We start from the raw sequence: 26,816 nt of genomic DNA, 5'->3' as shown, positions 1-26,816 counted from the left end.
GCCTTACTCTTTTGATTATATTGCAATTATAACATCTTGGTTATACAGTCACCAAACTAAACCAAACAAACATATCAAGTAGGGTCTATTATAGACTAATATGGAAACAAATAATCTGCAAGTCTGGTTTTATTTATAAGCTTATTTGAGTTTTTACCCTAGGCTCATATTAATCGGGTTTGTGGTTTCCACATCTGTACTGCTGATGCCCAGTGCAGACTGCATGCCAAGTCAGACCTGGGCATCCTCCAAGCTCTAAATAGAAAACATATGCTTCAACTCCAGCCACCTCAAGACAAGCAGGGCAAGTAACCTACCAAATAACCACAGCGGGTGCAGCAGGCAGAGCAAAACTCTGGGGAACTTTCAGAGGTGCCTGTTTGAAAGCTTCTTGCTTCTGACTTGCTCCAGGGGCAGCCAGACTGCCGCCTGTATTATATTTGCTCTCTCTGATGATCGAGAGATAGCAATTCCCTTTGTAGCCTCCCCTTCCTCTAGCTGCAGCTAGAAATTCACAGACTGGACCAGTTAGTTCCCAGTGTCAGCTAGTAATACATATTCTAGAGGAAGATGGAAGAACTCTTGCAGATGATGGCAGTGCAGTATGAATTCTTTCCAGAACTCTTGATTGTTTTTAATATTTATAAAAAGCATTCTGAACATTCATGAGAGCCATAAATATATGGATAAAAAATGCCCAGTGCCCTTTGTCAAGCCAAAATAGATCCAGCTGTTCTGTGGTGCTGGTCTCTGACTGCAGAGAATCCCTGCATTAATGAAAGATGTATAAAGGGAATCCCAAACTAGAAATATGATCTCAGCTAAAGACTGCTTAAAGCAACTATTAGACAGTACTTCAGGGAAGGACATGAATACAAAGCTGATTCTCACTACAGCCAAGATCCAGTCACATGAACCCACCTCCATAAGGAAATCTGTACTGCCCGCAAACGGTTTTTAGGACAAGATGCTTCCAGACACACTTTGTTTTGTTCTGGTACAACATCTTCCAAGTTCTGTGCCAGTAAAATTGCGTCACTGCAGACTCAACCTAGAGTCGATCAGAAACACAGCACAGTATGAGCACCAGGCCTGCTCCCTTCTGGGGCAGATGAGGAAGGCCAGTACATGAGCTGTAGCAAATGACACGCGAGCATTAGGGGGGAAAAAGGAAGCAGTATTACTGGTGTAAATACTAGAAAATTGGCAAAGGCAGTCAGTTTCTGTCCCTATATAACTTATGATGATCATTCAGCAGCTTCTGCCACCTGTAGCAATCATTATTTTCCTGACAGTTTCAACAAAAGTGGCGTACAGCAGTGCCATACATTTTTTAAAGTTACATCTGTGCATGCTGTTCATGCAGAAATATTGTGATTCATGTTAAGAATGCAGAGAAGGGAAAGGGAGGAGGTGTAAGGAGTGAGAAAAAATTGACACAACCTCAGTGCCCCATTCATGTTGAAGGGAATCGCTCTGTCATCCATCATTCTCTTTCTCAGAGCATTGCTTTGCCCAACGTGGCTGATCCACTAGCGCTCAGGCAGAGGTAATTGTTATGAAATTGAGATAGCAAAAGAGCAGTGCCTGATAACAGAAGGGCAGATCTGTCATCAGCACAGAAGGCAGTCTTTCCTTGTGGCAGTAGCTAAAGGAAAGAAGATGCAATTAACAATTAGCTTTGGTAAGAGAAGACAAAACTTTTAAAACAGATTCTGCTGCAGGAAATCAAGCCACAGACTTAGGAATTAATGGTTCAAAGTCTTGATTCTTGCCTTGCTAGATATAATATAAGATGAAAGAGAGGGAATTCCTTTTGCCATTTATTCTGGCTAGCTAAGAACCAAGGTTTAGCTATGGAAAAAGGCCAATCTTACAACAGTTACAGGAAATGAGAATAGCTTTGCAGCATTTCCAAGCAAATCCAGCACACCTTCAGCTTATATTCTGGGTACAAAGTTCAGGCTTCTCACCTCAGAAAACAAAATGGAAGTGTTTGGAAGGGCCCTTCACAGCTCTCTAACTTCTCAAGTTAGAATCAAATTTACAAAGAGCTCTTGGTATATTAAGCAGGCTTTACTTTCATACATTTGACCTTTGAACTGCATACTCCTCCTCCCAAGCTTGGTTAATGGATCTGGAAAAACAGATAGAAATTAAGATTAGAAAGATCATGCCAGTAGCGCTGTTTATGAACATAACCTGAAGGTTTACCTGCACTGCTTGCTTCTAAATGACTTGCTTAAATACAGCTGTGTGTGCAGCCTTGGCAACAACCCAGCTAAGAAGCTGCGTCCCCACACAGTGAGTCCAAACTCTGCTCTTTGTTGTATCTGAGCAAACTAGGTGGAATCTCACTGGTCTCCAAAAGCTGAAGAGAACACACTGGAACTACTCTTAGCACAGCCTCTGCTCTGATGTGTGACACCTGGGTCAGACAACACCGTTGCCACCTAAGCCAGCTGCAGCGTGACTCCGCTTGTTAATGCAGAGCTCCTGTAGATGCTTTACACCTGGGCTGAAACCTTTGGGACTGATCCTGCACACAACTACATGGGGTCGAGATGCAAGAATTCAGTACAGACTCATCTGAAAAAATGCTCTTTGAAAAAGCTGTTGAACAGTGATAGTACTAGGGCAAAGATGAAGACAATCACTGCTCTGAATGCTATTTTCCCTACTGTATCAGGCTCTGTAGAGCTTGGTAGAATTCAAGATAGAAATGTAACACGCTTTCGCATAATGTTGCCAGTCAGTGCCACGATTTCTGCTCTACAGGGAGGGGCAATTGCTAAGGAAAAAACATAGTTCATGAGACAGTTCCTACGTGTAGGTTATATGCAAACCGTCAAGTGCTGCCTCACAAGGATGGACTGGATTCTCATGTCAGAAATTTCACCTAATAACTTAGATGTGTTGGACTTCATTTCCAACGAGAACGAGATCCATGTAATTCAGATTAGTGATTCAGATTCTGTCTTCATAAACCCAGTCCCTAAAAAAAAAAAAAAAAAAAAATAAAGCTCACTTTTAAAAATTAAATATTCAGAAAAATACCTGATTATTTTGGGGTAGTATTCATAAGCAAATGTATATCTAACTAAACTATGTGTGTTGCCCACTTGTCAGATGCAGGTTGGGCACAATTCAGTCTGCATCAGTAGCAATAGCTGCAGATCCTTCTGAAGTGAATAATTATTACAAGTCTCATGTGGGGCCACACTGGAGATGTGCAAGGAGTACCACCAACTAATCCACGCACCAGAAGTAGTGCTTTTATGCAAATAAAAGGCAGGTATATTCCTCTCCATTTGACACATTGCGTGTGGATTAATTGAGACTATCAAACGACATTAAAGAACTACCTTGTTCTGTGATTTCATGGTCCACAGGTGCAGGAGAACAAATCCAGCACAGCCTATAGACTTAGATAAACAACCTTGTGCAGCATTGCCAGCTGTTCTTTTCCTCCCCTTCCTGACTGCTTTGGTTCTTCATATTTTCCACATCTATTTTTTTGTCCTTTGTCCACAGCACACTATGTTGCTTGTGCTTGTAATGATTAATTTCACAGCTCACACCTAATTTGACCCTAATAACTTTGGCTGCAAAGAAGTAAAATGGACAACTGGTTGTTGCTCCAGACAACTTATCACCCCATGAACACAATAAAGGCAGAGCTGTTTATCAACAGGGAGATGCCCATTACTATTTTTACAGGCAGAATGCTGGAGCTCCCTTATCAAGCAGAGAGAGTAAGCATGTAGTCCAGGCACGCAGAGGGGAGGCAGACTGCTTTCAGCCTGCAAGGCCACACAATATGGGAAGTGGTCGCTTGAAAGAGGAGTGGGAAGAATGACAGATGTTTTGTGCCTGTGCGTTTTTTTAGAGGACACTGGGTCCCTGCCATGGGAACAGGGTGGACAGTAAAGGCAGTGGACTAGATGTGAAGAGTGACAAAGCAAGTCAGCCATGGACAGCCTGTGGGAGGCCAGAGGAAATGCACCATTAGTCAAAGTTGGAGGAAAAATAAAATGCGATGACAACTGGGCCATTCATGTACTTCCCCTTCAAGGACTGACCAGACCCTTCATGACTCAAAAGACTCAAGTATCAGCTTCTTTCTCTCTTCATCCAGGCTAATGTGCGCCAGCACAGTCTGAGAAACTCCCTTGTCGCTTTTATTAATTCTTATCTTGTTGTTCTTGGCTACACTTCACTGCAGTACAGTGAGGGAGAGTGCTTCAATCAGTAATGCAGATCCAAGTGAGCACCCTCTTCTGTTGTTCTTACATATCAACTCGATAGCTTAAAGCAAACGTGCATCCAACGTATGAACTTGAGAAATATTAGGACTTCCAAAACTAGAAAGCAAGGCAATGAGGTGGCCTCACAAGGATGTTCAAGCCCCAAACACAATCTTATGACGGTCCATTTGCCACTTTATGTAAGAAGAGCAAGACCTTAAAGTTCTGAGTAACCACAGTGACAGTGAAGACAGCCTTGCATTTCACAAGCAAATTTCATCTGATACACCATTCCATCACTGTCACAATAATCCTGAGGCACACTTGTTAGCACCCATGAATCTGATGTATTTGGTCATTAAGGAAAGGCAGTGCCCTTCAAAAAAACCCCACATAAACACTTACAAATAGCTGATCTCTTATTCTTCAGTAGAGATTGTGCCATAGCTGAGGAGAAACCTTATTTAGAACTGCCTTCTCTGATGCTGTGGCATTTCCAGATTTGGAAAGTAGAAGAGAGCTGAATGAAAAGGCACGCAGGAAATCCTGAAATGCTCCTTCAAGAATAATAAACACCCTGGACTCCTACCCCACCTAAAGGGAATTCGCTCATTAACACTTAAACAGAACGTAACAAAGTAAAACAGAATGAAGTGACTACAGAAAAGCAGACATGACAAAAATTGAGAGGAACACAATTAAAACTCTTAATTAAGGACAAGGTCAAAATCTCGACCAAAAACTTGATGGTATCCCAGACAGATGCAGAACGAACAAGACCAGGAATCAATGCAAGCAAACTGCCAAGAAAATTCTCCTTATTTTTCCTGCATTTGAAGTATTCCTATTGAAGAAATTCAGTGAGAACCAAGAGGCAAAAATCAAAACATCTCTCATGATTTAATTCGATCCCAGTCTGATGTAAATTAAATAAATCCTTTGATAACCTGAGAACCAATTCTTAAGACTCCAAACAGCCCGTGTTCTTTAAATTGCCTATGGTTAATCATCTCTGCTTTCTACATTACTGCAATCTGGAATCATTCACCTAAGCTAGCCAAACTTAACAGTGCTATCAGAGTATGAGGGCCCTGCTGCCCACACTGCTATGCTTACCAACATCTTCCCAATTGTTTAGCAGTCTTTTCAGGAGAACATTCATCGATTCCATTTCTCTAAGGAAAATGCCTGGGTTTTCTGATGTTTTCAGCTGTGTTTGTACAACTTGCCTTCATGTGAAAATTAATGCACTTCCTCTTCACCCTCTGAGACAAAGAAAGAAAGATTATCGGGATTTAATAAAAATGTCAAAGCTCAATCTTTGTCCCCATTTAACAAAAGCATTTAAATAAAGGCTTCTGTGCATCATTAATTGTGTTAGAAACTTCAAGGAATGCTGCAATTTAAAATAGCTCAAACCCCTGCATAAAGCTAAAAAGTGCTGGACAGCCTGCTGCTGTGACACTGTGCGAATAAAACCGTGTTTGGTTGCATTCAGTTCTGGTTCTGTTTCAATAGATGTACACAGCTTAATAATAAATTTGAGCCTCATCTCACAGGGACATTGCAAAGAAAAGCATTTATGTATTTTCCTGCTTCTTTTTCCCCCCTCCAAGTTTAAATCCTAAAAGCTGTATTTTTTTCTATTGTCTTCTTCCCCTTGTTATCTTAGAAAATGTTAGCTAGGTATTTTCTTACGTCTCTAGAGCTATGCAATATTTTAAGAGACATAGGTTGAGCAGGTATCCATTGTCCTTTTTAGATTTGTTACCATCTATCCAGCTCAAGCTCCTAACGCAGCCTTGGGAAAAAGAAGTCCCCTTGCGAAAGGTTTGAGAAGAATCTTGCTGTTCTTCTATTTTCTGCCAAAACAAGGAAGGACAAGCCCGATTCCCACCTTGCTGTATGATAAGGGTAAGAAGGATAGGAAAACATCCCACAACAGTCCCTGTTGTGAAAGAGAATGGGGGAAGAGGGACAAAAACAGTGAGGACGTTTATGGTTCATCTTTTGCAGAGCATTGAGGGTTTCCCTGACTTAATGCTTTAATACATCAGATAAACTCGATCTCAAAATGCTGAGATTTTAGCCTGGAAAAACATTCCCCCCACCCCCTCCTTGGAGATGCTGGTTCCGACAGGCTGCAGCTCCCAGTACCTCTATTCCTAGCTAACAATGCAAAGCACCTTGTTCAAACAAGACTGGTCTCCATTTCACACAATCGCCCCAGGGAATATTCGCTTTTCTCTTCATACTACACCAATCTGACTGATGCAATTGGATTCTGGAAATGTGCCTTACTAGTTTCTATTCCAGATTCTTAGGGATGATGCTAATTTTCCATTGTAGAACTGGAAAATTTTAGGTGTGCTAGATCTAGTCTGTAAGAAATGACAGCAAACAAAGCAGCACATACAATTAACTCACAAACCGTGTTTGGAAATGGACGTTACTTAACGGCGCCCCTTGCAAAGAAAATCTACAGGGAAAATAAGACAACCTTCCTCACTCCAGCAGTGCTTGAAAGGAGACATTTTACATCCACACGATGAATGTGGATGCATCGATTAATTTGTGCACCCAGTTCACCATCCTAACTGTTTTCTTTCCAGTGGTACAATGTTAAGCCTAAGAAAGCCTAGGAGTCCCATTTTATTCTTTAAAGATTTGATCGTTTTCTTTTGTTTCCCATAGCAAACAGAATCCTATTCACATCCCAAACAGAACGCCAGCAGTTGGCATGGTGTTTTTTTAAGGCACATACGAGATTAAAGACTGAAATCAGATGCAGCGTTGCCAAAGTCTTTGCAATATGCATATTTTCATGGCAAGATGATTGACAAGAATTGCAGTAAGGTGCTGAAGGGAATATTTCACCTGGCCCATCAAAATTCAATGTAAAGGATTAGAACTAAGAAGAGCTGACAGTATTGACTTTGAGTGCCACAACAGAAACATAATTAGCTTTTTGACATGCAGTGGACAGAATTTTCTATTTTATAGACAGAGTAATTAAACCAAATCTGTTTCATGCTGCCCCAGAAAACAAACACTCTACCGCACCCCGTCTCCCTAGCACAAAAAAGGTCTGCTCTTATGCTTCCTCCTTTCCTAGTAAAATTCAGGTTTGGCACTAGAATAAATGCATGCAACTCCAGCCTTTCTCCTGGAAGAACATCAGGAAAACTTTGTGCATAAAACTAAAAAACCTCTCTTAAAAGGGAGCATATAGATCTGAAAGAATGAAAAAGTCAATGAATTTTATATAAGGTTACTTATTGCAAAACAAACTGTCTGCACTATGCTTATTAAAGGCATATTTCATTGCCTAATCATATATGTCTATTGTATCTTTCATGTTTTGAACCGTAATAGCAGTCTGTTCCCCAACTGTAATAATGAAAGACATTTTGGCGTATGCTTATATTGATTCTACTTTAACAAAGCACTTGAGACACATGCATGCAACCCACTGAAATTAATGGCTCACACTGAGTACATGCATTTCGTTGGGATTCAGACAAGCAGCAATGTAGCTGGGCACAAAGTTGCCGACTTCACAGGATAAGCTTGAGCCTCTGAAGGAGTCTTCAAACTTTACAATGTTTAAATGTTTTGGTCAGAAATACACTCTTTTTGCTAGCATGGCTATTCTATGGAGTAACCATATTCTATTTCTATGGATAAAAACATGTCTGAAGGAATAATAACAACCGCAGAAACCTCTTCCAGGAGGTGTTCACAGAAAACAGTGCATGTTTACAGGAGAAAATGCAAAACTTAATTGTAGACAATAACTTACCGTTAAGAACAAGCTATCACTGGCTGTAAGTGACACAGCATATTCAATTCCCACTTCTATAAACTCACAAAGATTGTCTGTGCACTTGTCTGTTATTCTTGTTGGCAGTGCGATTAAAAGGTGTATGGAGATAAAGAGGGGAAAAAAATAAAGAGCAATGCTTACCTCATTCCCTTTTTAGCCAGTAATCCTACCTATCCTAATTAGAACCTGCAGTGAAAGAAATCCAGGAAACAGAGTAAAAATAACTTTAAATGCAATTAATTCAATACTTCTTCTTCAATATCAATCCCAGGAAAGATATGTAATGTTAGAACAGCCTGTTCCAGCAGCTCAGCATCACTCAATTTAATGGGAACTTCTCATCAAAAGAAATGAACATAAAGAAATAAAATTGGGATTAACTCAATCAATGTAGTTCCCTTCTTTCCTGATAGAAATTTCTCACAGTTTTTAAACACGTGTTGCTAGCATTTCTTAATTAATTTAAAATATTTTTTATCTATCAACCATGTACACAGCTACTAATTGGCTTTGCTGTAATGTATTTTTCCTCTGTATTTCCTAGTCTAAAACCCAAATGGCTAAAATACAGGTTACCCCTGCATAATACTCTGCACTGTATTTCAGTAAGTTTCCGAGTTACATCTGGCTGAGTCCTCAGCAGCACCTCAGCACACAGACTGCAAACATACCTGGTATCATTAGCAGCAATTAACAGCAGAGCATAATTGAAATCATACGTACTTCATCTAGAGTTGTTTTGAATTCAAATTTAAATAGTTTTGAAGGTCGCCCAGCCTGGAATAATGGCCATTCAGTTTATGCATCAGAGGGAGGCAGGGGCCAACATTTCCTTATTAATCGCTCTGAGTCCAGCTTCCTTCACATGTACTTCTAACATTAAGAGCAAACAATACCTAAATATAAAGCGTATATGTATGAAGCTACGTGCAATTAACAACAAAAAAACATTTACAAAAAAATACATTCTTTATTAATTTGTTAATTCACAACACAATAAATATCAGATAATACATGAGGGACCCAGCAAGGCTCAGACTTGTCTGCGCCATGGTGTGGTTTGACAAACAAGCCATCATCAGCTGGAATCCTGAAAAAAAACCCCAGAATTATTTTTGACTTTCACACACAATCAGTGGTTTGTGGCATAGATCAGCCCATCTCAACTGACATCAGTCAGGCTTTGAAAAACAGTGCTTAAGGACCATCCCAGAAAGTTACGTAAAGAATCTTTCAGGAAAAAAAGCACAAATCACATTACTTTCCTTATTCTATCTGACATTGGGTTTATGCAGGTGTGAATAAACATTTAGTTTTACTTCAGGTGGCAACGCTGTCCATTAAATGTGGAGTAGAAATAGGCAGCAGTCCATAATACAGGATCCATTTTCCACATAACAACTGTAAAACCAGAAGACTTCTATTATTTGAAGGATGCTTACAGGCCTCAGTTTCAAACACTGAATATATTCAGAACACGTTTCCTTAAGATCTCTTCACTGGCTGTCCCAAATAATTTTCAACCTTACAATGAATGAAATGAACTAAACTTTCCACTGATCACTCTGGAGAAACAGACAATTCAGTCTGCTGGATGCATTACTATGAAAGAGGAGAGAAGCCCTTTCATACGAGTGAACACTGACGTTTTCACTCACGGGAGCAAAATGAACTGTAATAAGTAATTACTGGAAAAGAGATGTCGCACATCACATTACAGTTCAGTCAGAGGCGGGATGTTTCTCAGCAAAATCTCTGCAGACAGAGATCTGCTCTGCATCGCAGTGTTTTGAAATATTAAGTAAAAATATCTTTAAAAGCTAATTTACTGCAAATACTGCAAATACTTTCACAACTGGGAAAAACGATTAGGTTTTTGGCTGTATCATTTCCACTGGGCCTCTATGAAAGGAAGTAGAAATTTCTGAAGGTGCAGGTATACATGCATTCACGTGCAGATACACAATTTTGATACCATCTCCTATAAAGGAGGTTGCAATATTCAGGCAGTTTTCTGACTGCGTTACCACTCAGTGTATTTCTATACAAGGTTATCATGGTTTTGCAGATGAATAATTACATCAGCAGATCTGAAAGGGAATAACGCCTTCAGTGAAACTGCATCACCTCTTATTTCATGGATCAGAAACATCAGTAAACTTTGAAGAGAAAGGATTTGGTATTTCTTTTGCTGTTTTTAAAGCCAGAACAAATTCTGAAAACCAGAGTATTCAAGTGTAAACAACAGTGTAATCAATACTGAATATTTTACCAAATCTGATCAATTTTTGCCTAATAGTTTCTCTGACAGGTACAATTCTCATGATAAGGAAACACTTCATATTTGAAATAAACCCATCTTTGTCCATGTTGCAGGCTGCAGTAGCAAAAGTCAGAAAAAAAACCCAATAACAAAAGATAGAGAGGATCATCAGACTACTCTTCTAAAACGTGTAACAAGAGAACACAGGACAGCTATGCAAATATCAAATTACACATGCAAAAACACTTACACAGATTAATTGCAAAAAGGATACATTTTGTTTTACCTGAAGTTGATCTCTCCCTTTTCTACAAATACAATTCTACTGTAAAGGCTGCAAGAAATTAAGTGACCATGCATATCAAAACGTTGGCAACTGCAACTTGGCTTGAAATTCTGTGTGCTTTGTATTGTGCCTTTGTCAGGCTACTTACACATACTTAACTTATTCTGCAAAAGAAGTTTAAACATCAGATTTCTAACGATTCTTCATTGCCACAAATTAGCCAGCATCTCCCCCTTGTGGACAGAAGGAAAACTAGTACAAACTTGCAATAGGTTAATTATTACTTTGGTCAATACTAAAACAAAACAAAACAAAACAAAAAATTGCAGATAATTACATATTATACTAAAAAAAAAAAGAAAAAAAAAAAAAGAAAAAAAAGGGGTGACTGTGTAGCTTTAGGGATCTTATGGGAACCCGCCTCTACAAGCACAAAGTCTGAATGTTCAGTATTAGGGTTGGGAATGAAACATCCAAGCACTTAACAGAAAGCACCACACCAAAATTGTAAGGAAAGCTCTGCCTGATGCCTGCTATCTGTATGAAAACAGTGCAAGGCACTTCTGATGACAGCCAACAATGCCAACACAGAAACTCAAATGGCAACTATTTAAGTTTAAGAGGGCCTACGATGTTGGTGACTTTTTATATATTTTTGTACATAAAGCTCCCAGGAAGAAAAAGAGCTGTTTGCACTTTCACAGAGAGGGATTTGTTACAGCGTGAATTGCAAAAGTACAGAGGGAACGAGAAAGGCTCCTGGAACTCAAACTATCAAAGCTATTTCAACTCCAATTGCCCCTTTCCTTTTCAGATATGCTTTGTGCTTTTTTTCCTCCTTTCCAGGGATGGTATTTAACCTCAGCAACCTGTTACTGTTGCATCCAGGCCGGAACGTTTTGTAATATGCAGCTTGGTAATTTCCTCAGCGCAGGTAGGGTGAATGCCAATCGTCTTCATCAGCTGAGGGTACGTAGCACCACATCTACCAAAAGAGAAAAAAGGAAAGACCCGGAAGTCAGACATTATTCACTCAAAGCAGATAGAATTTCCTAAAACATCCAACTAATCCTGCACTTATCCATTTTATCAGGTGGAGGAAGCTGCATTCATTCTTCAGTACTGTCTGTTATTTCTCAGGCACTTCCACAGTAAAATTCAAACCCAGCTTAGTTACACTGTTAGGCACAGAAGAATTGTCATAAGAGCTGAGACAGAGGGAATCAAGCAATTTACCCCAAGTCACAACTGAGCCTACAGGGAAAAAACAAAAAAAAGCAAAAAAAAAAAACAACAAAACAACAGGAAAAAACTGCAGCCTTCAACTTTTTCATGTGTTTGTGAAACACATGAAACATGTATTTCAGCAACTCCAGATGGAAACACATGCACACACACAGAGGAAGATAATCTTAATTAGGACTGCAGGCAAGAATCTGCTGAAGGAAGCAATACCAGCATATTCTTCCACAATCTTTAGAAAGTCTACTGCTTGCACTCAAATCACCAATGCTATAAACGGGAAAAAATTCCATCATTTGAGAGAAAGGAAAAAAAAAAAAAAGAAAGTTGAGCTAGAAATCCCACTAGCTTCATCTTTTGTCCAATAGCACTCCGAGATTTGACCGCTTTCCTTTGAGCTGCTATTTCTGGCAGGTTACACTGTAAAAAGAGCTGAAATAGGCCTAAACATAAGAATTGTTTCAAATTCTCTATGGAATAGCATTGTATCTCTGCTCAAAATACACAAAAAGAGCTACAGAAGGCTCCTGGTGTCCTGCCTACATGACCCAGGGAAGCACCCAAAGCAAAAACCACTGCTGAGTGTGGGTATTAATTGGTGCTCTAAGTGGAGACGGTTGGAGACAATGAAAAAGTCAGACTGTGGAGGGACTGAAGAAAGATCTAATATTGGACAATGGAGAACAGCAGGTTTTAGAGTGGGAACTGCACACTGAAAACCCTGGATTTACAAAATACAATAGAAAACAATGCAGGGATCTGACCTGCAGAAAACCTCTTACTGTGGCTGAAGTTTTAATTTTCCTCAGGCAAGGCAGCAAAGCGCTCCAGGTTCATATGCTGTTTTTTCACTGGTTATTTTGGATAAAACTTCAAAACAACAACGTCCTGAAAAATGTAGCTGTAGAATCTATACCACTGGCAATTAATGGACTACAAACACATGTTGGAAATGTGTACTGAGGGTATACTGCAATCACTGCTGATTTCCAAGATACTCCTCATGTGATATTGAGGCCCTGCCTTCTTAACCATTCTGCATTTAATTTATGCTAGTAAAGCTAAAACTGCAAAAGAACAGTGATGATATCTAGAGCAACAGGTTAATACCCTAATTGGGAGGACATTTCTTGAAATACAAATTACTTTTAAGTCTTTGAAGTACTGTAATTTAGTAATGGAACAATTTAGAAATCGATATTTCTGACAATGTGAGCAAACAGTAAAAAAAGCAGATGAAAAACAAGCAAGTCTATCACACAAGTGAGACAGCAGAAACACTCTATTTGATCTGAGAGGACCTAGAATCATTTCTTACACTTTTGAAGGGACAACAAAGAAAATACAAGTCAGGGAAAATGCATTACTATTCAAATCTGAATAAACACTGAAACAAAAGGTTTACCTACTGGAGTAAATTCATTATTGCAATAATCAGACAGCTGCTTCTCCCAACATCCCACAGATGCCGCTTCCTTACCTAATCACAGTGTTTAGTTTATACCTAGAAGCTTAAAATTCATGCAAGTCCTTGCTGAGCTTTTAAGGAGCAATGGCTGTGCCCATTTAAACACCAGATTAGAAAAGGAAATGATTAGCAGGTTTTCTGTGGAAAGCACAAAGCCCCTTCTAAAAGGACTTGCAGAACAATATAGTGATTTCCTATCCTGCACACAGAATGCAAAGGCAGCTTCACTCTGAGAAAACTAAGAGTGGTAACGAAATTATTTTTTTTGTTTTAATGATATCAAGGCAACAGTATATTTTCCTCTGTTGTTTCTTAACTATATCCAGTGTTACAATAACTAAATCCAGTATATCTTAATGAAAAACTGCAGTATTTTTAGTAAAAATATGTGCAATACTACATAAAAGTAACAAAAAGCAACAAAAAGCATGGATTCTTTATAGTGTTGCCAAAAATAGGCAGCTATCTTTTATAATCTTACAATAACTTTAAAAGCAGGCTTTAGAAGCTAGAGACATTCTTTTGTACTTACTTGATTCCAAGAGCAAATCCTTGAATAACTTCCCCAGCATTTGGTCCAATGAAATGAAGGCCGAGGATTCGTTGCTCTCTCTCTCGTAAGCACACCATCTGAAAACAATACATTACATAGCAATCTTTTCTGAGAACATCTAAAGATAAGGCATGAAGCTGAATTAAATGAAACTGCAGTGCCCCAAGATCCTACTTCAGCCGTCCAATCCCACTGTGCCAAGAACTTGCACACTTGCTGAAATCTGACTGACTTCAGTAGACCTCACGCTTCTCCTTGAGCACTTTCCTGAATCAAAGCTTTATTACTGTATTTCTTTCAGACATCAGGGAGCCACTGACCACAATTTGTTAAATACTGAACTGCTTGTTGTTTGCATAACATCTTAAAGCGACCTTCATTAGTCTGATTGCTAGACTAGACACATTTTGACACTGAAGTGACACCTTAGCGATTCTCCAAGGTTTTGCAGGTACTCTTGGCACCTAATCAGCAGTATTTCCAAAGACTACTGCCAATTATAGTATATTTTGTGACTCTGTAATTCCTTACACTTACAGAAGCCTGTTTGGTGAGATCCATTTACCAAATAAGCCCTATAACCTAAGTAGGAGTCTTGAAAGTAATCAACAATAAAAGGTAACTAAGTATATGAGAGGGCCTGAGTGAATGCACACTTCAGTTCTATTAGAGAACTTATAGAAAACTTCTGTTTTAGTCATGAAAACAAAGCAAAGAACAGTTTTGTAAGCCTTTCCTTTCTTTTTTTTTTTGGCAGCAGTGTACTTTCCCAAGAGAATACTCAAATATCAACTAATAATACATAGTGTAGTACAGAATAATAACTAGTTAAGAACTTTGCTGAGGGCAGCAGAGATGGACCTCTGTGGAATCTTGAATATCTCCTTGAACCTTCCCAGAAGTGTGTAGATGGCACCCATCAGTGGAATGCCACCTCTAAGAAAGCTATTATCTGCAAAACACTTCCAAGATGCAATGGGGTCTATAATGAATATTAAATGTTTTAAAGACACTCTAGAGAAACAGGCTGTCACCAAGAAAAGATCTCAACCATCTCAGGGTTTTCTTCTCCCCACTAAATACACCCTCTTAAAGTTGGTTGTATCATGAACCTTGTGTTAAGTTAAAAGCAAGTTAAAAGCTCACAACACTCACTTTCATATAACACTGAGCTGCATCTCTTTCAGCCACTGTGAACTCCAGAGGTTTATAATAAGCATGGAATACCTGGTGTGGAAAAAACAACATTTGTGTTAGAATGTGTTACTATGGTAAAAATGCTCTTGTCTGTAATAATCCTTAATATTACTACACATACGTAAAGATATGAAAAAAAACATTCACCATGTTCATTACTATGAAAAAAATAGGGAGAGCACAGTTTAACTCAAAACTTTCATCTAATGGCTCTTGAAGGAGAAAAAAATCCTGAAAAACCCCCACAGAACGTTACCCAAATTGATGCCACAAATTCAAAATGACATTTGTTTTGTTTCTTCACGTTTCTCCCAATAGTTTAAGTAGTAACTTGTTTGTTCTGAATAATGAAATCCAAGAAGCTTTCCATGTTCATTTCTATGTATACCAGAAGACAACTTAAACTAATTCTAGCAGTTTGAATAGAAAAATTTTATTTTCTTTCATGATTTTGCTGGGAATCCAAGCAAATCTATCAGCTGAACTTCCTCTCCAGTATGTATACAACATCAACATCCTATGCCTCACATGTCTGCTTAAGCAGGCAATTTTCTTTTACACTAATTTCTTTACTTCTAAAAGGCACCAATATCCAGAAATTCAGATAACAATTCTAGAACAGTTGTTGAAGTATAAGCTATATTTCAGAATCACAAAAACTCAGAACAGACAACTGAGTGAACAGAGTACACTTTTTATTTCCGCAGTTTGAGTCTTACACTGACAGCCTTTTTGATGAGTGAATAAAGGTAACTTTTTCAAGGGTGATTTGTTTGAATTTTCTCTGATTATACAGTGATTGTGAATTTCTTCATCATAAGTACCTTAATGTCATCCCTCCTATCAGAAGGATATCAATATATGCTATAACAGATTTCTTCTTCAACAAGCAGTGCCCAGGCACATCAGATCAAGTTATTTCAGCCACAAAGAAAACACTGAATAGCTTGTGTGAATATTTCCATGGACATCCCAAAAAATCTAGATTAAAGAACCTGACAGTAATTCTGACAATTAATGGGAATACAACTATATGTAATATATATTGTTGTGCAATATAATTTATTAAAATGGCAGCTAGTTTGAGCAGCTAGCTGTCAGACTATTAATAATGTTAAGCCCACGAGGTAATAGTTTCCATCGTGACATGCTGCAATAGTTTTGAAGTCTGAACTCTTTTGAAGAACTCTTTCCTAGCTGCAAATACAGTATTTTGGGGACCAAAAATGTCAGTCCAATACCACAGTCAAACTTTCACCTTTGCAAAGTGCAACTCTGATACCAACTGTAAGTAAAAACATTTTCATACCTCAATATTATCTGACCCATAACACTGCACAGCCTTTTCTTCAGACAGTCCAACACAACCATATTCCAAGGGAGTGAAAACTGTAGTAGGTACCTGCTTGTGAGGAAACAAAGTGTTACTGTGAACCACATGAAGCAGCTGCAGGGTAGATGTGACTTCAGGGGAGGATAGCTCTGCCACACAAAACTGCTTTGGATACTGGAAACTGGACTCCAAATGGAAAAACACCATTTATTTAAATATTCTTTTCTTCTTAATAGAGAAATATTTGGCTTTATTACTGAAAGAAGAAACGACAACTCACACTGTCATAGTCCATCAGTTCTGAAGAGTGGCCAAAAAGACGCCGGGCCAGCAGCTTCCCTGCAGCTATTGCTGTGGGTGTCAGTTCAGGACGGCCCTGAGGAAAAGAGCACAAAGCTTTGTTTTAACTAAGAGAGAAGTGGCATCCAAGGGCTTCTCCTGGGACAGTGGGCAAAGAAATGCCAAATCCTTGGAATTCCAGTCCAGCAGCTAGCGCTCCAAACGGACAAGGCAGTAATAATTGCTGCCCAAACACACTTTTAAGTCGCTGAGCTTAGTATCTGTGTTGACAGGGAACAAATGCAGTCAATGCACCCAAAAAAACATTCACATCTTACGTCATTCCCTGAAAAGCAGAGGATATTCACTCATGAACCATCCGTTACACCCTTTCTTTCCATAGTAAGTCATCAGTAAGTTTTCTGAACGGCATTTTTAGAGCAGAAAAAAAATAGTATAAAGAAATACTATTTTCAAATCCATCCAACTTTTTTGTCAGTTGTCTGACACATTTTTACAGAACACAGAAGCAGTAGGTGCAAACTTTGCTATTAATAATGTTAATAATGTCTAAAAAACTTCATACATCTAGTAAAAAAAAACCAGCTTACTTAAGAGCATCCAAAAGTGTATCAGCAGGATGCCTGTCTGAGATTAGGCAAGAAGTCAGAAATCTCGAGGGAAAGATGTGGAAACAAGAATGGCATAACTGATAAACTACAGTTTCGTGGGACAGTGCAGAATGCTTTACAGAAATGGAGATTTTGCTTCAGACAGGTTCTGTGTGGACCCAACTCTTGTTGTGTTCCTGCAAAGCCCCATTTGGGGTGGTAGTCATTCTGCAAGTTCTTGAAAACAGTCTTCAGCAGAAAATAAGGATTTCCCACCGCACACACTGGAGTTTTTCAAACGTCTCTTCATTATCCTAACATTTTTTGAACATTTACTGAAGTCCATCCTCTTCCATAGCTTCTTTTCTGCATGTTGCTACACAGGTTCTGCACATACCGTTAGCTCCATTTACCGTTACATGCACCACAGCAGTTATCTGCACATCACTATGAGTTTATGTTTTTCTCTATACTAATATCCTCTTCGTTAAACTTCCATTGCAAAAAATAAACTGAAGCAGCACTTTGTCTAACCTGTTAACAGATACCACTGTTTCATTTACAAAGACAAACCATTTTTCCCCATAGCCCACGACAAATCACAAAACTGAAAGTATATCCCTTTTCCCCCCTAAGATCCACTGTGTTTTTTCAACACCAGCATTTTGCCTTTCAAGGCTGTAAATGTCATTTACCAGATGAAATTTGCCATTTGTTTTTCCTTACACACATTTGCCTGAAACATGGCTGCCAATCATTTCTGTAGCAGGAAATACAGATGTTGTTTTGGCATTCCAGAAAAGAATAGAAGATTGGAACTAAAGATAAAATTGTGAAAGCGCTGCTATGCATTCCATAAAACCCAACTAATTACTAAAACATCCACGCAGATAAAGCCCTATTTCTCATAAACAATAGCTTAAAGACCTTCCCTGGTAAATATTTGAAACGAACATTCACTTTGCAGTCATGTGTACAACTACCCTGATGATTATTATGGATACAGATTGTTCATAAGAATCCTCCAGTGCATTAGACATTTAAACGAGATGGCTCCTAAGAGAGTTCAGTAAGCTTTGAAGTACTGTGCATTTGTTCTAACACGGCTCTTTCTTTCAGTCTAATTTCTATTCAAAGCAACATACTGCAGATCTTCTCTACACATCTTTGTTTTAACACCCTTTGAAATACACCAGATGTATACTGGAGTGTATATACAATAAATCTCCTACTAAGAGAATTTCTTTTACTGTGTGTCATGCTTTTCAACAAGAATACCACTGGAGGATGGATATTAACAGACAGGGCTTATATCAGCACTGAAAATTCAAGTTAAAATTCCAGCCTGGTAATCTTCATCCTGATTTTATTTTACTGACAATAAAAATACCTAAGTGCAGTTTTACTCATCAGTTGAAAACCTCATTTTGCTGGAGCCTGAAAAACTTTTTTTTTAATGGTAGACAAACTGACTGACCTCTGGAGTTCTCTTTTCCTCCCTTTTTCCAAATGAACAGTTTGCAGAACATTAGGATTCTGTTTTTCATGCCAGGGTGCCACAGGACACCCATGCACACTGAGTTTCCCATTTATGCCAGGTGGGTATGACTCCCAAATGGAAACACTCAGTCTGAACATATCAGGAAGCTCCCGTTTTCCATCTCACCCCCCCTTCCAATCAGTGAACTGAATTTAAAAAACAGATCTTACTATGTGGTAGCAAGTTAGTATCTATTCAGTGTGGCCTAGTAAAGGGTGACAGAGGAGGGGCCGAGAGCTACTCACAAAAGTATAAGCAATAACACGTCATGGTACAAAGACAATCTGACAGGTAGAGAGAAAAACAACACAAAAAATCCTGACCAGGGACACCAGAGACAAAATCCTATTTTTATAGACAATATTAGGGGTCATTGATATTCATTCACTTGGTAGAAGCTTCCCCTTCCTGCCCTTCGAAAGGTCTCACCCAGATAGTATCACACCCCAAGCTCTGCAGCTTTGTGTTGCTTAAAGAGAACCAAGTGTGTCCTGCCAAGCTGCGCACCAACGCCAAACCTGGGAACTTTGCTCCTCTGATGATTCCCATGCCAATTACATCTATGATCTAAATTCATTTTCCTTAAAAAAGAAAGGAAAAAGGGAAAAAAAACCAAAAAGAGTATTTGTGTATTGTGTAAACAAAAGAAGAGCATTGCTCATTGAGTGAAATTACACGGCTCACATCATAACGGCATCAGATAGGAACTCCTATCTCTAAACTCTACAAATGTATGATTTCTTTAATTTCCTATAATTTCTTTATTTTAATTTCTTTAATTTCCTATAGTTAGTCCATACTTAGATACAAGCTTAAGACACTACAGCAAACTGATTTAACTGCCCAGTGCTTCCCATCTGTACACTGTACAAAGTACAAAACTGCTGCTGTTCTTAATACATTCAGAAGTGCATTACACAACTCCCATTCAAAAATCTGCACTAATAAGGACAAAAACAGGAAAAGGAAATCCAAGTTTTAACAACAAAATTAAAAGGACAAATAAATGAAGACCTGGTTTTATAGATCCACAGTAGGGAAGACGAGAGCATCCTGCCTCCAACTTTCTATTTCTTGTTTAACTAAATCCTCATAGGGCAAAAGACAAAAAGCACCCAAAAGGAAATGACTTGCCTAAAATAACATGTCAGACTGGCTGCAAAAATGAGCAACAGAATCTAAGGCCTTGCCAGCACTGCTTCTAACAACTGCTTCTTGGACAAAATTAGAAAGAATAGTTTAGAAAGCAGGAGGCCTAATCAAGATACGTATCAAGGACACAAAGAGATTGGTGGGCACTGTGAGTAGAAACAGGACTTCAGAAAACATCCCAGAGCGTGAAGTAACCAGCACAGAGGGGAACCTCTGTTTGAAGAGGAAAAAAGAGCTGTCCATAATTCCAAGTCTCTGAGTGATTGAAGTTGTGGAGAGTAATGGGGGAAAAAAAAAGAGAGAAATAGTTGAGCAGGATAGAGTTTTCACACAATTTAAAAGGAAAAGGTGAGTCATTTGCATGAAGAAGGAGATGGACGGGAAGAAATACATGCCTGCATGCAGAAAAAGAGGTCAGGAATGACCAACAGATTTATTTCAGGGCCTCTGACTGTAGATGGTGTCCAGTCATGGATAAGCATGCTATTCCAAGACCTGCTTCATCCCTTCAAAAACTCAGAAGCACCTGCAGGGCTTACATATGGCAGAATGAGAAATGCTTAAGAGATATCTCAAATTATACTATATATGGTGTTTGCATATCACTATGGTATTTAGATTTCAGACGTTCATAAAGATGAAGAGTCTTCATCTATCAAAAACAACCTTGATAGAAAGGGATGTGCTAGATTCCATTAAGTTCAATGACAAGAAAGAAATTCTGTATCTTGCAATGCCCTCTTTTTATATTCTGCATTACTGCTTAAGTTCTTCAGGAATGGCAAGCACCCAATGAAAATATCCTTTTGTAACTGTACAGTTCAGAATGAACCCACATGTTATGTTTTATGAAGATAACATATTTGAAGATGCCCAGATTAGAGGAGATATTCTGGGTTCTTCTGTGAAATAAAAACAGAGGGATTAAAAGCATTTGAGTGCACTTTGATTAGGAAGGACATTCTCATCACAGTTAACTGTAGATTAACAACAGCAGTAGATTAAAGCCACAAAATTCTGGTTTTGTGCCTATAAAGGCAAGAAATTGTTTTGCTGAAGTCTCCTTTTTTTAAAAAAAAAAAAAAAAAGTAACAAAAATACTCATATTTACTTGGCCAAAACATTCACAAATCATGTGAATCATTTAACAGAAGTCAAATGCCTTCAGTGTTTGGAGAAATGCTGTTTATCTTTTCTTTCCTTGTTTCAGAGGTATATATTTTTGTTAGCAGCATTTTACGTCAGAATGCAGAAATGCTACCATAGGATGAACATCAACAGAACTGTTGTGGTCGTTCCCTGAAAGTGTATGCAGCTCCAGAAGGTAAGAAATACTTTCACTCAGCATTCACAGGGAGCATGAAGTCGTACATCTGAAGCGATGCAAACATTAGAAAGATAATTAAAGTGATAAAGACATTATTATTAGCCTCTGACCAGTGATACCTTCCCTGATAAACATCAGTAATAATCACTAATGCTGAGGCACTTCACAAGATCCATGTGAAGGAAATTACTCAACCAGGTGCCAAGCATGAACACTACAGCTGCACAAAATGAAAAAGAGCAAAACACAGAGATATATGCTAGAGCATGACGACATCTGGGGACGAGCTATTAGTCAGGAACAAAGCTGGCTTCCTGTTATTGTAACACAGTTTATGTAGACTCAGTACCTCTGTTATGTCTCCGATGGCATAAATGTGAGGAACAGAAGTAGCTTCACTGGCATCAACAATGATCTTTCCAGTTTCAGAATTAGTTTTCACTCCAACAGTCTCCAAATTGAGAGTTCCACTGTCAGGGACCCGGCCTAAAGAAAAAAATAAATATTTAAGTAAAAGCTGTTGGAAAACTTTAGTAGCGTTAATCTAAAATGTCAGCGTTCTTCACTCCAGAATGTCAAGATCTTCATTCAGTGTGATAGCCGAAGCAGAAAGAAGACAAAACACACCTAATTCTGAAAAGCCATAAAAATATGCAGGACATCATCCATTGCTAAAAAAGCTGAAGTCAAATGGTTTAAAATTTATTGTGCATCCTAAATGTATCTTACTAATGTAGAATGAACATATACACATAATGATGCAACTTCTACACTGACAATTTCCAACGAACAGTAACTGAACGGCTCTCAATGCTAACAAACAGCCTCGTGGATTCATTCCTACCAAACATTCCTCTTTTAAAAATACTTTAAAACTTTTTTAGTTCCCTCAGCCCGGATGATGAAGTTTATCAACTCTGCTCTCAACCTCCTTGTGTTGAGCCATTTAATATTTGGCTCAAACTCTGTAAAACTACCTTTTAGAATTTAAAACTATTGTTTTAATGGATTTAAAAGCAAATGAGGCTAATTATACCGAGCCTATATGCTATTAGTTTCCTCTTCCAAAGATTTTAAATTATATCTCTTCCATATGATTCTTCTCTATTTTTTTCTGTAGGCCATTCCAAGAGTAAAGCCTTCTGATTATTTCCATGTAAACTACAACAGATACAAAGAGCAAAATTCAATAGCAAAAAATTGCAGCTACCAAACACTATTTTTCAACACAATCACCACCATTAGCTGTGCATTTTCACTAGCCATGAACAAGAGCTGCATGCAGCACTTGTGAACATCTGCATCGGTGGAGGTGCAGGCGTTTGTTCTGCATGGAGCACTCAGTGACACACCTGTGCTCCATACACACTCCCATGTCAGATGCCATTCTGTCAGAGTGCCGCCCTGCTGCCACCTGTCACACAGCAACAAAACATAGCGGGATGTTGGTGGGAAGCTTCAACCTCTGCTGCCATGGCACCAGCAGCCGCCTCTGACGTCATGGCCAGCATAATGGAACAGGAGGCATTACTTTTGGAGCAGCCCTCATATTTTTCATCCAATACATCTTTAAAAACATTTTTCTAGTATTTTCTGCCTTAAGTTACTACCATTGCCTTAATGCAAGCTCTACTGAGTGGTGCACAGAGTATCAAGCAAAGCAATTCCTGATCCAGAAATGGAATCTTAAAACCTAACCGGTTTCTCAAACATATTTCAAGGTTAATAAGCATAGTGAAATTATCAGGTACTCAACTCAGAAGTTGTTAGGGACACACTATACTGTACAGAAGAGATTACTTGATTGCATCCAAATGAAGGAAGCTTTATAACATGGCATACATTTTTAGAGGCTGTAAATGGATGTGGACATATCGACATACATCTCTCTCCCTGTGAGTCACGATTTTGCGTTTGAAGTTAATATAGAGCTATAGCAAAGCAAAACAAAAAGGGAAATGTGTTTTCATTATAAAAACAAGCTCTTTGATGTTAATGTAGGAAATTATTAAACAAAAGGAAAACCTGGCTTGTCAATACAGACTTAATTATATGTAAACATATGATTCACTGCTTTATACATCTGTCACATAGCCAAGCCCCCCAAACAATGTCACATTTGAATGCCTCTGTAAAGACTTCTGTGTATTAATTTCATCTGGTGAAACCAACACTTCCTCTGGGAGTACTGACTGAAGCTGTCGGCACTTGGCTATCTGTCTGTCTTCCCTTCTGTTGTCCCCATGGGATGTTGATCTGCTGTTCCTTCTCTGCCCCCTGCTCCCCAGTCCTGATGTTATCAGGCAACAAAAATAATAAACCTGCAGGACCTTATCTTGGCTCGGATGTGAAACAACTTCCTACCGTTGTATTTCTCTGTGAATTGAGAGTAAAGCCTGGATATTCTGCAAATGGACAGCTAATGGGGTTTTCTAGTTTCCCCCTTTTCCTGCCAGGCAGAGCCAAGAGAACTCTTAGCACGCAATGGCAAGCACTGAAAGAGGGAAAAAAAGAGAAACTGTCAATAAAGTCATTTAAAGACTTGTGACAACAACAACAGCTGAGTTTATCAAATCTGCAGGATAACACTTAACCTTTCAATTCCAATCTATTTTAACACGTGTACAGTTTGATATTAATAGCTAAGAATTAAAGTGTGTTGCTACTCAGCAAAATTTCTCTCTGAACTTGACTGCCTAAATACTATTTCTGAAAGTAATAATAGAATATTAAAAACTAACCCATGCTGGATCACCTCCATAGGACAACATTACACATACTGATCTTGCTACACCTCAAATCTACTGTAGCTTCATGACTAACTGAAGTGGCTTGGTTAGTTTTAATGCCAAATTCAGGAAATTGAGAAATTTCCCAACATTCAGTTACGTGGTATTACAGAATCAGTTCTCAACACTCTTCAGTAATATTGGATGAAAAGAAGATCTGCTTCATACCCAAACTCCTACATTTATTTATATACTCATTGCTTCATGAAAGCATAAGTTTGTAGCTTATTCCTGAGATCCACAAGGCAACAGAGATGGCTGTTTTGTTTTTTAATCCAGCTTGCAGAGTTTTAGTTTGAAGATGCTCACTGTCCTGAAACTCCCGAATAAGAAGTGTAAGACTGTGCAAGACATACACAATATTTTTATTGCTTTATATTTTACTCAAAACTGCAAGTTTTATGACAGACAGGTGGCAGAAAGGAAGAATGATGTAAATTCAACTCCGACCCATGAAGAAGGTTACTCACCTCCTGCACTTTTAATATCACATCATAATCTCATCTTTAATAGAGCCATGCAACAACCACGCAGCTGTGAAAGTCACACACATCCCAGTGCTAAGGGTTTGTCCTCATTCACCAACAACCTGTTGATATGGTTTTGCAAAATACAGCAACATGGCTTCCAGGGGGCTTCGATCAGCTTAGCTACAGCCAGCAACAGGAGACTCATCAAGGCACATCTCAGGCAGACACCAGGCTGGCAATGTCTGATGTAGCATTTCTGTCCCATTATCTGTGGAGTGGCTCCGGCAATTGCAGTTGGACAGCAAATAAGCTGAAGGCAATGCCAGCCTGCTGTGACCTTTAGGTGCAGGATCTACAATGGTAGAGCTTGAATCAGCTAAACTGAGCAAAAGCCAAAGTATCAGCAATAATTGAGTGACAGCACACTCCTGCACACTAAGATTTCCCAGGGTGATAAAGGTGCAGCTGACAGCAACTCTAAAGTTTTATAATAGGTCTTCTGCAGTTTCTTAATCACAGAAATTGGAATGTCACTTTGCCCCCAGCATGTGAAAAATTCCAAGTAGAGCCAACCAATCATTTTCATGTCAGGCATGATACCGCAGTTGGCTGCTGTCAGGATATTGTGGTGAGGCAGGATGGATTTTCTGGCATAAAACCTAAGCCCAAGTCTTCTCCACTTCTTACCTACATATTTGTATTTTTACACATCATTTCATAACTGTACCAAATCCAGCCGTGGTTTAACCTCAATGAAAATCTCATCTGTGTTCCCAGTCTTGGTATTCACCGTCATCTTATTCTGGGTGCCTGACTCAGCCCCCAGAACACTGTCAAGACCTCTGCTCTCTCCTCCTTTGGAGCCCTTCCTGAAAACTGTAGGTATTACAAAGAAAATACAGACCATAGCCAGCTGATCATGACTAACACAGACCAACAAAGCATAAGCTATATTCAGATTACAACAAAATACCAGCTACAGGAATATTAATTAGGATTTTAAAAGTTCAGAAATGATATCACATTGACAGTAGAGTACACCAGCGTTAGAAGGACATTTTTGGACATTTCACCCATTAGTGACAGATTTTCAGCAAGCCTGATGCAATTTGGCAACAAAAACCCAAGCGCCTCTCAGTCAGTGCTGGGGCAGCTGGTTCTTTGCTACGTCCGTCTGGCTGAAGCACTTCTACTAGCACTGATTAGTGATACTGATGAGCCAGACGAGAAAGTCTCTGGCAGCCACAGTGCAACCAGTCACTGCCTGGCCATCGCCACCCAGCATACAGCTGAACTTACCTGCACCTGGCAACAAAAGGCCGCGGATGGCCACTGTGGTCCTACCTGAACTACAACAAAAAAAAAGCTGCTCCAAATGCTCTGTGACCAAGGGAAATCTTACAGCACCGGGCTGCCTTCTAACAGCTGTTATTTGCTTTGTTCTCAAGGTCTTTGCAAGGTAAAGAGTGCAGGAAACGCTTCCTTATATGAAAAGAACAGTTCACCTTCACATCAGTTCTCCCACACTGAGCTTGCAGTAACCAAAGGTTTTCCGCACCCTTTAAGGCTGCTGCTGCAGTCCCAAAAATCAGAACCCATCAACCACTGCCAAGTGAGGCCATCAGCTTCAGTCTCCCACACACTTACAGGCGAATAGAACCCATATTCTGCAGAAGTCACACTAATTATATTGGTTATACAAAATTACTTTGGAGTATTTTCTGCCATTTTTTCTTTCTTTAAGCCACCATTCAGACCTAGCCATCACTTCTTGAATCAAATGTCATCTTATAGTTCAGATTCCAAAATGTTTTCTAATGTGCAAGTTAGAGGCATACTCTAATATGTAATTTTTCCCCAAAAAGGAGCAGTTAGTTTTGCAGTTACGAGCTGATAAAGTAAGCACAATAAAATACAGTTACATCCAAAGTTATGGGCGAGTTAAATGTACATCTGCATCCCTTTTAATGCAAATATATTACCAGCACATTAAAAATAGCCTTGTAGAAACAAGCCTGACTGAATGTCACAAAAAAATATACACTGGGAAAAAAAGCACTGAGTGATGTAACGAGAGTGACTACTTTCATAAGGAATGAAGAAATCGTATCTTATTAAGACAGTCATGGATAAAAATTAATGAGAAAGAGACACATGGAGTTCAGAACAGAGACCCAGAGCCTCGACTAAGCACACCACATAGAAAAGATGATATTCTTTCAAAGGCATGGCG

The 26,816-nt window shown here is 39.0% G+C and overlaps 1 protein-coding gene and 1 long non-coding RNA gene across 5 annotated transcripts in view; both read right to left on the bottom strand.

Annotated features, from left to right (window-relative positions):
- The window catches only part of LOC122176993, a 17,282-nt gene extending 9,806 nt beyond the window's left edge, over positions 1–7,476 (bottom strand). For both annotated transcript variants that reach the window (XR_006177898.1, XR_006177897.1), the window contains exons 1-5: positions 5,364–7,476; positions 2,900–2,995; positions 1,974–2,137; positions 1,444–1,648; positions 922–1,051 (exon numbers count right to left, since the gene is read on the bottom strand). This is a non-coding gene — a long non-coding RNA (uncharacterized LOC122176993). The remainder of the gene's footprint in view (positions 1–921; positions 1,052–1,443; positions 1,649–1,973; positions 2,138–2,899; positions 2,996–5,363) is intronic.
- A 1,547-nt stretch (positions 7,477–9,023) lies between these two features.
- The window catches only part of TXNRD2 (thioredoxin reductase 2), a 31,952-nt gene continuing 14,159 nt past the window's right edge, over positions 9,024–26,816 (bottom strand). For 2 of the 3 annotated variants that reach the window (XM_042865434.1, XM_042865436.1), the window contains exons 12-17: positions 21,674–21,810; positions 16,696–16,791; positions 16,392–16,484; positions 15,041–15,112; positions 13,865–13,962; positions 9,024–11,607 (exon numbers count right to left, since the gene is read on the bottom strand). In XM_042865434.1, coding sequence (XP_042721368.1) covers positions 11,484–11,607; positions 13,865–13,962; positions 15,041–15,112; positions 16,392–16,484; positions 16,696–16,791; positions 21,674–21,810 — 620 coding nt within the window. In that variant the 3' untranslated portion in view covers positions 9,024–11,483. Of the gene's footprint in view, positions 11,608–13,864; positions 13,963–15,040; positions 15,113–16,391; positions 16,485–16,695; positions 16,792–21,673; positions 21,811–26,816 lie in introns of those variants that run through there. The other variant, XM_042865435.1, reaches the window with a different exon arrangement.

The sequence above is a fragment of the Lagopus leucura genome, unplaced genomic scaffold (genome assembly GCF_019238085.1).
Source record: "Lagopus leucura isolate 7727_CA_CO unplaced genomic scaffold, USGS_WTPT01 Super-Scaffold_806, whole genome shotgun sequence".
In the NCBI taxonomy this organism is placed as follows: Eukaryota; Metazoa; Chordata; class Aves; order Galliformes; family Phasianidae; genus Lagopus; species Lagopus leucura.
Note: the sequence above shows the minus strand (reverse complement) of the source record. Positions and strands in the feature narration are given on the sequence as shown.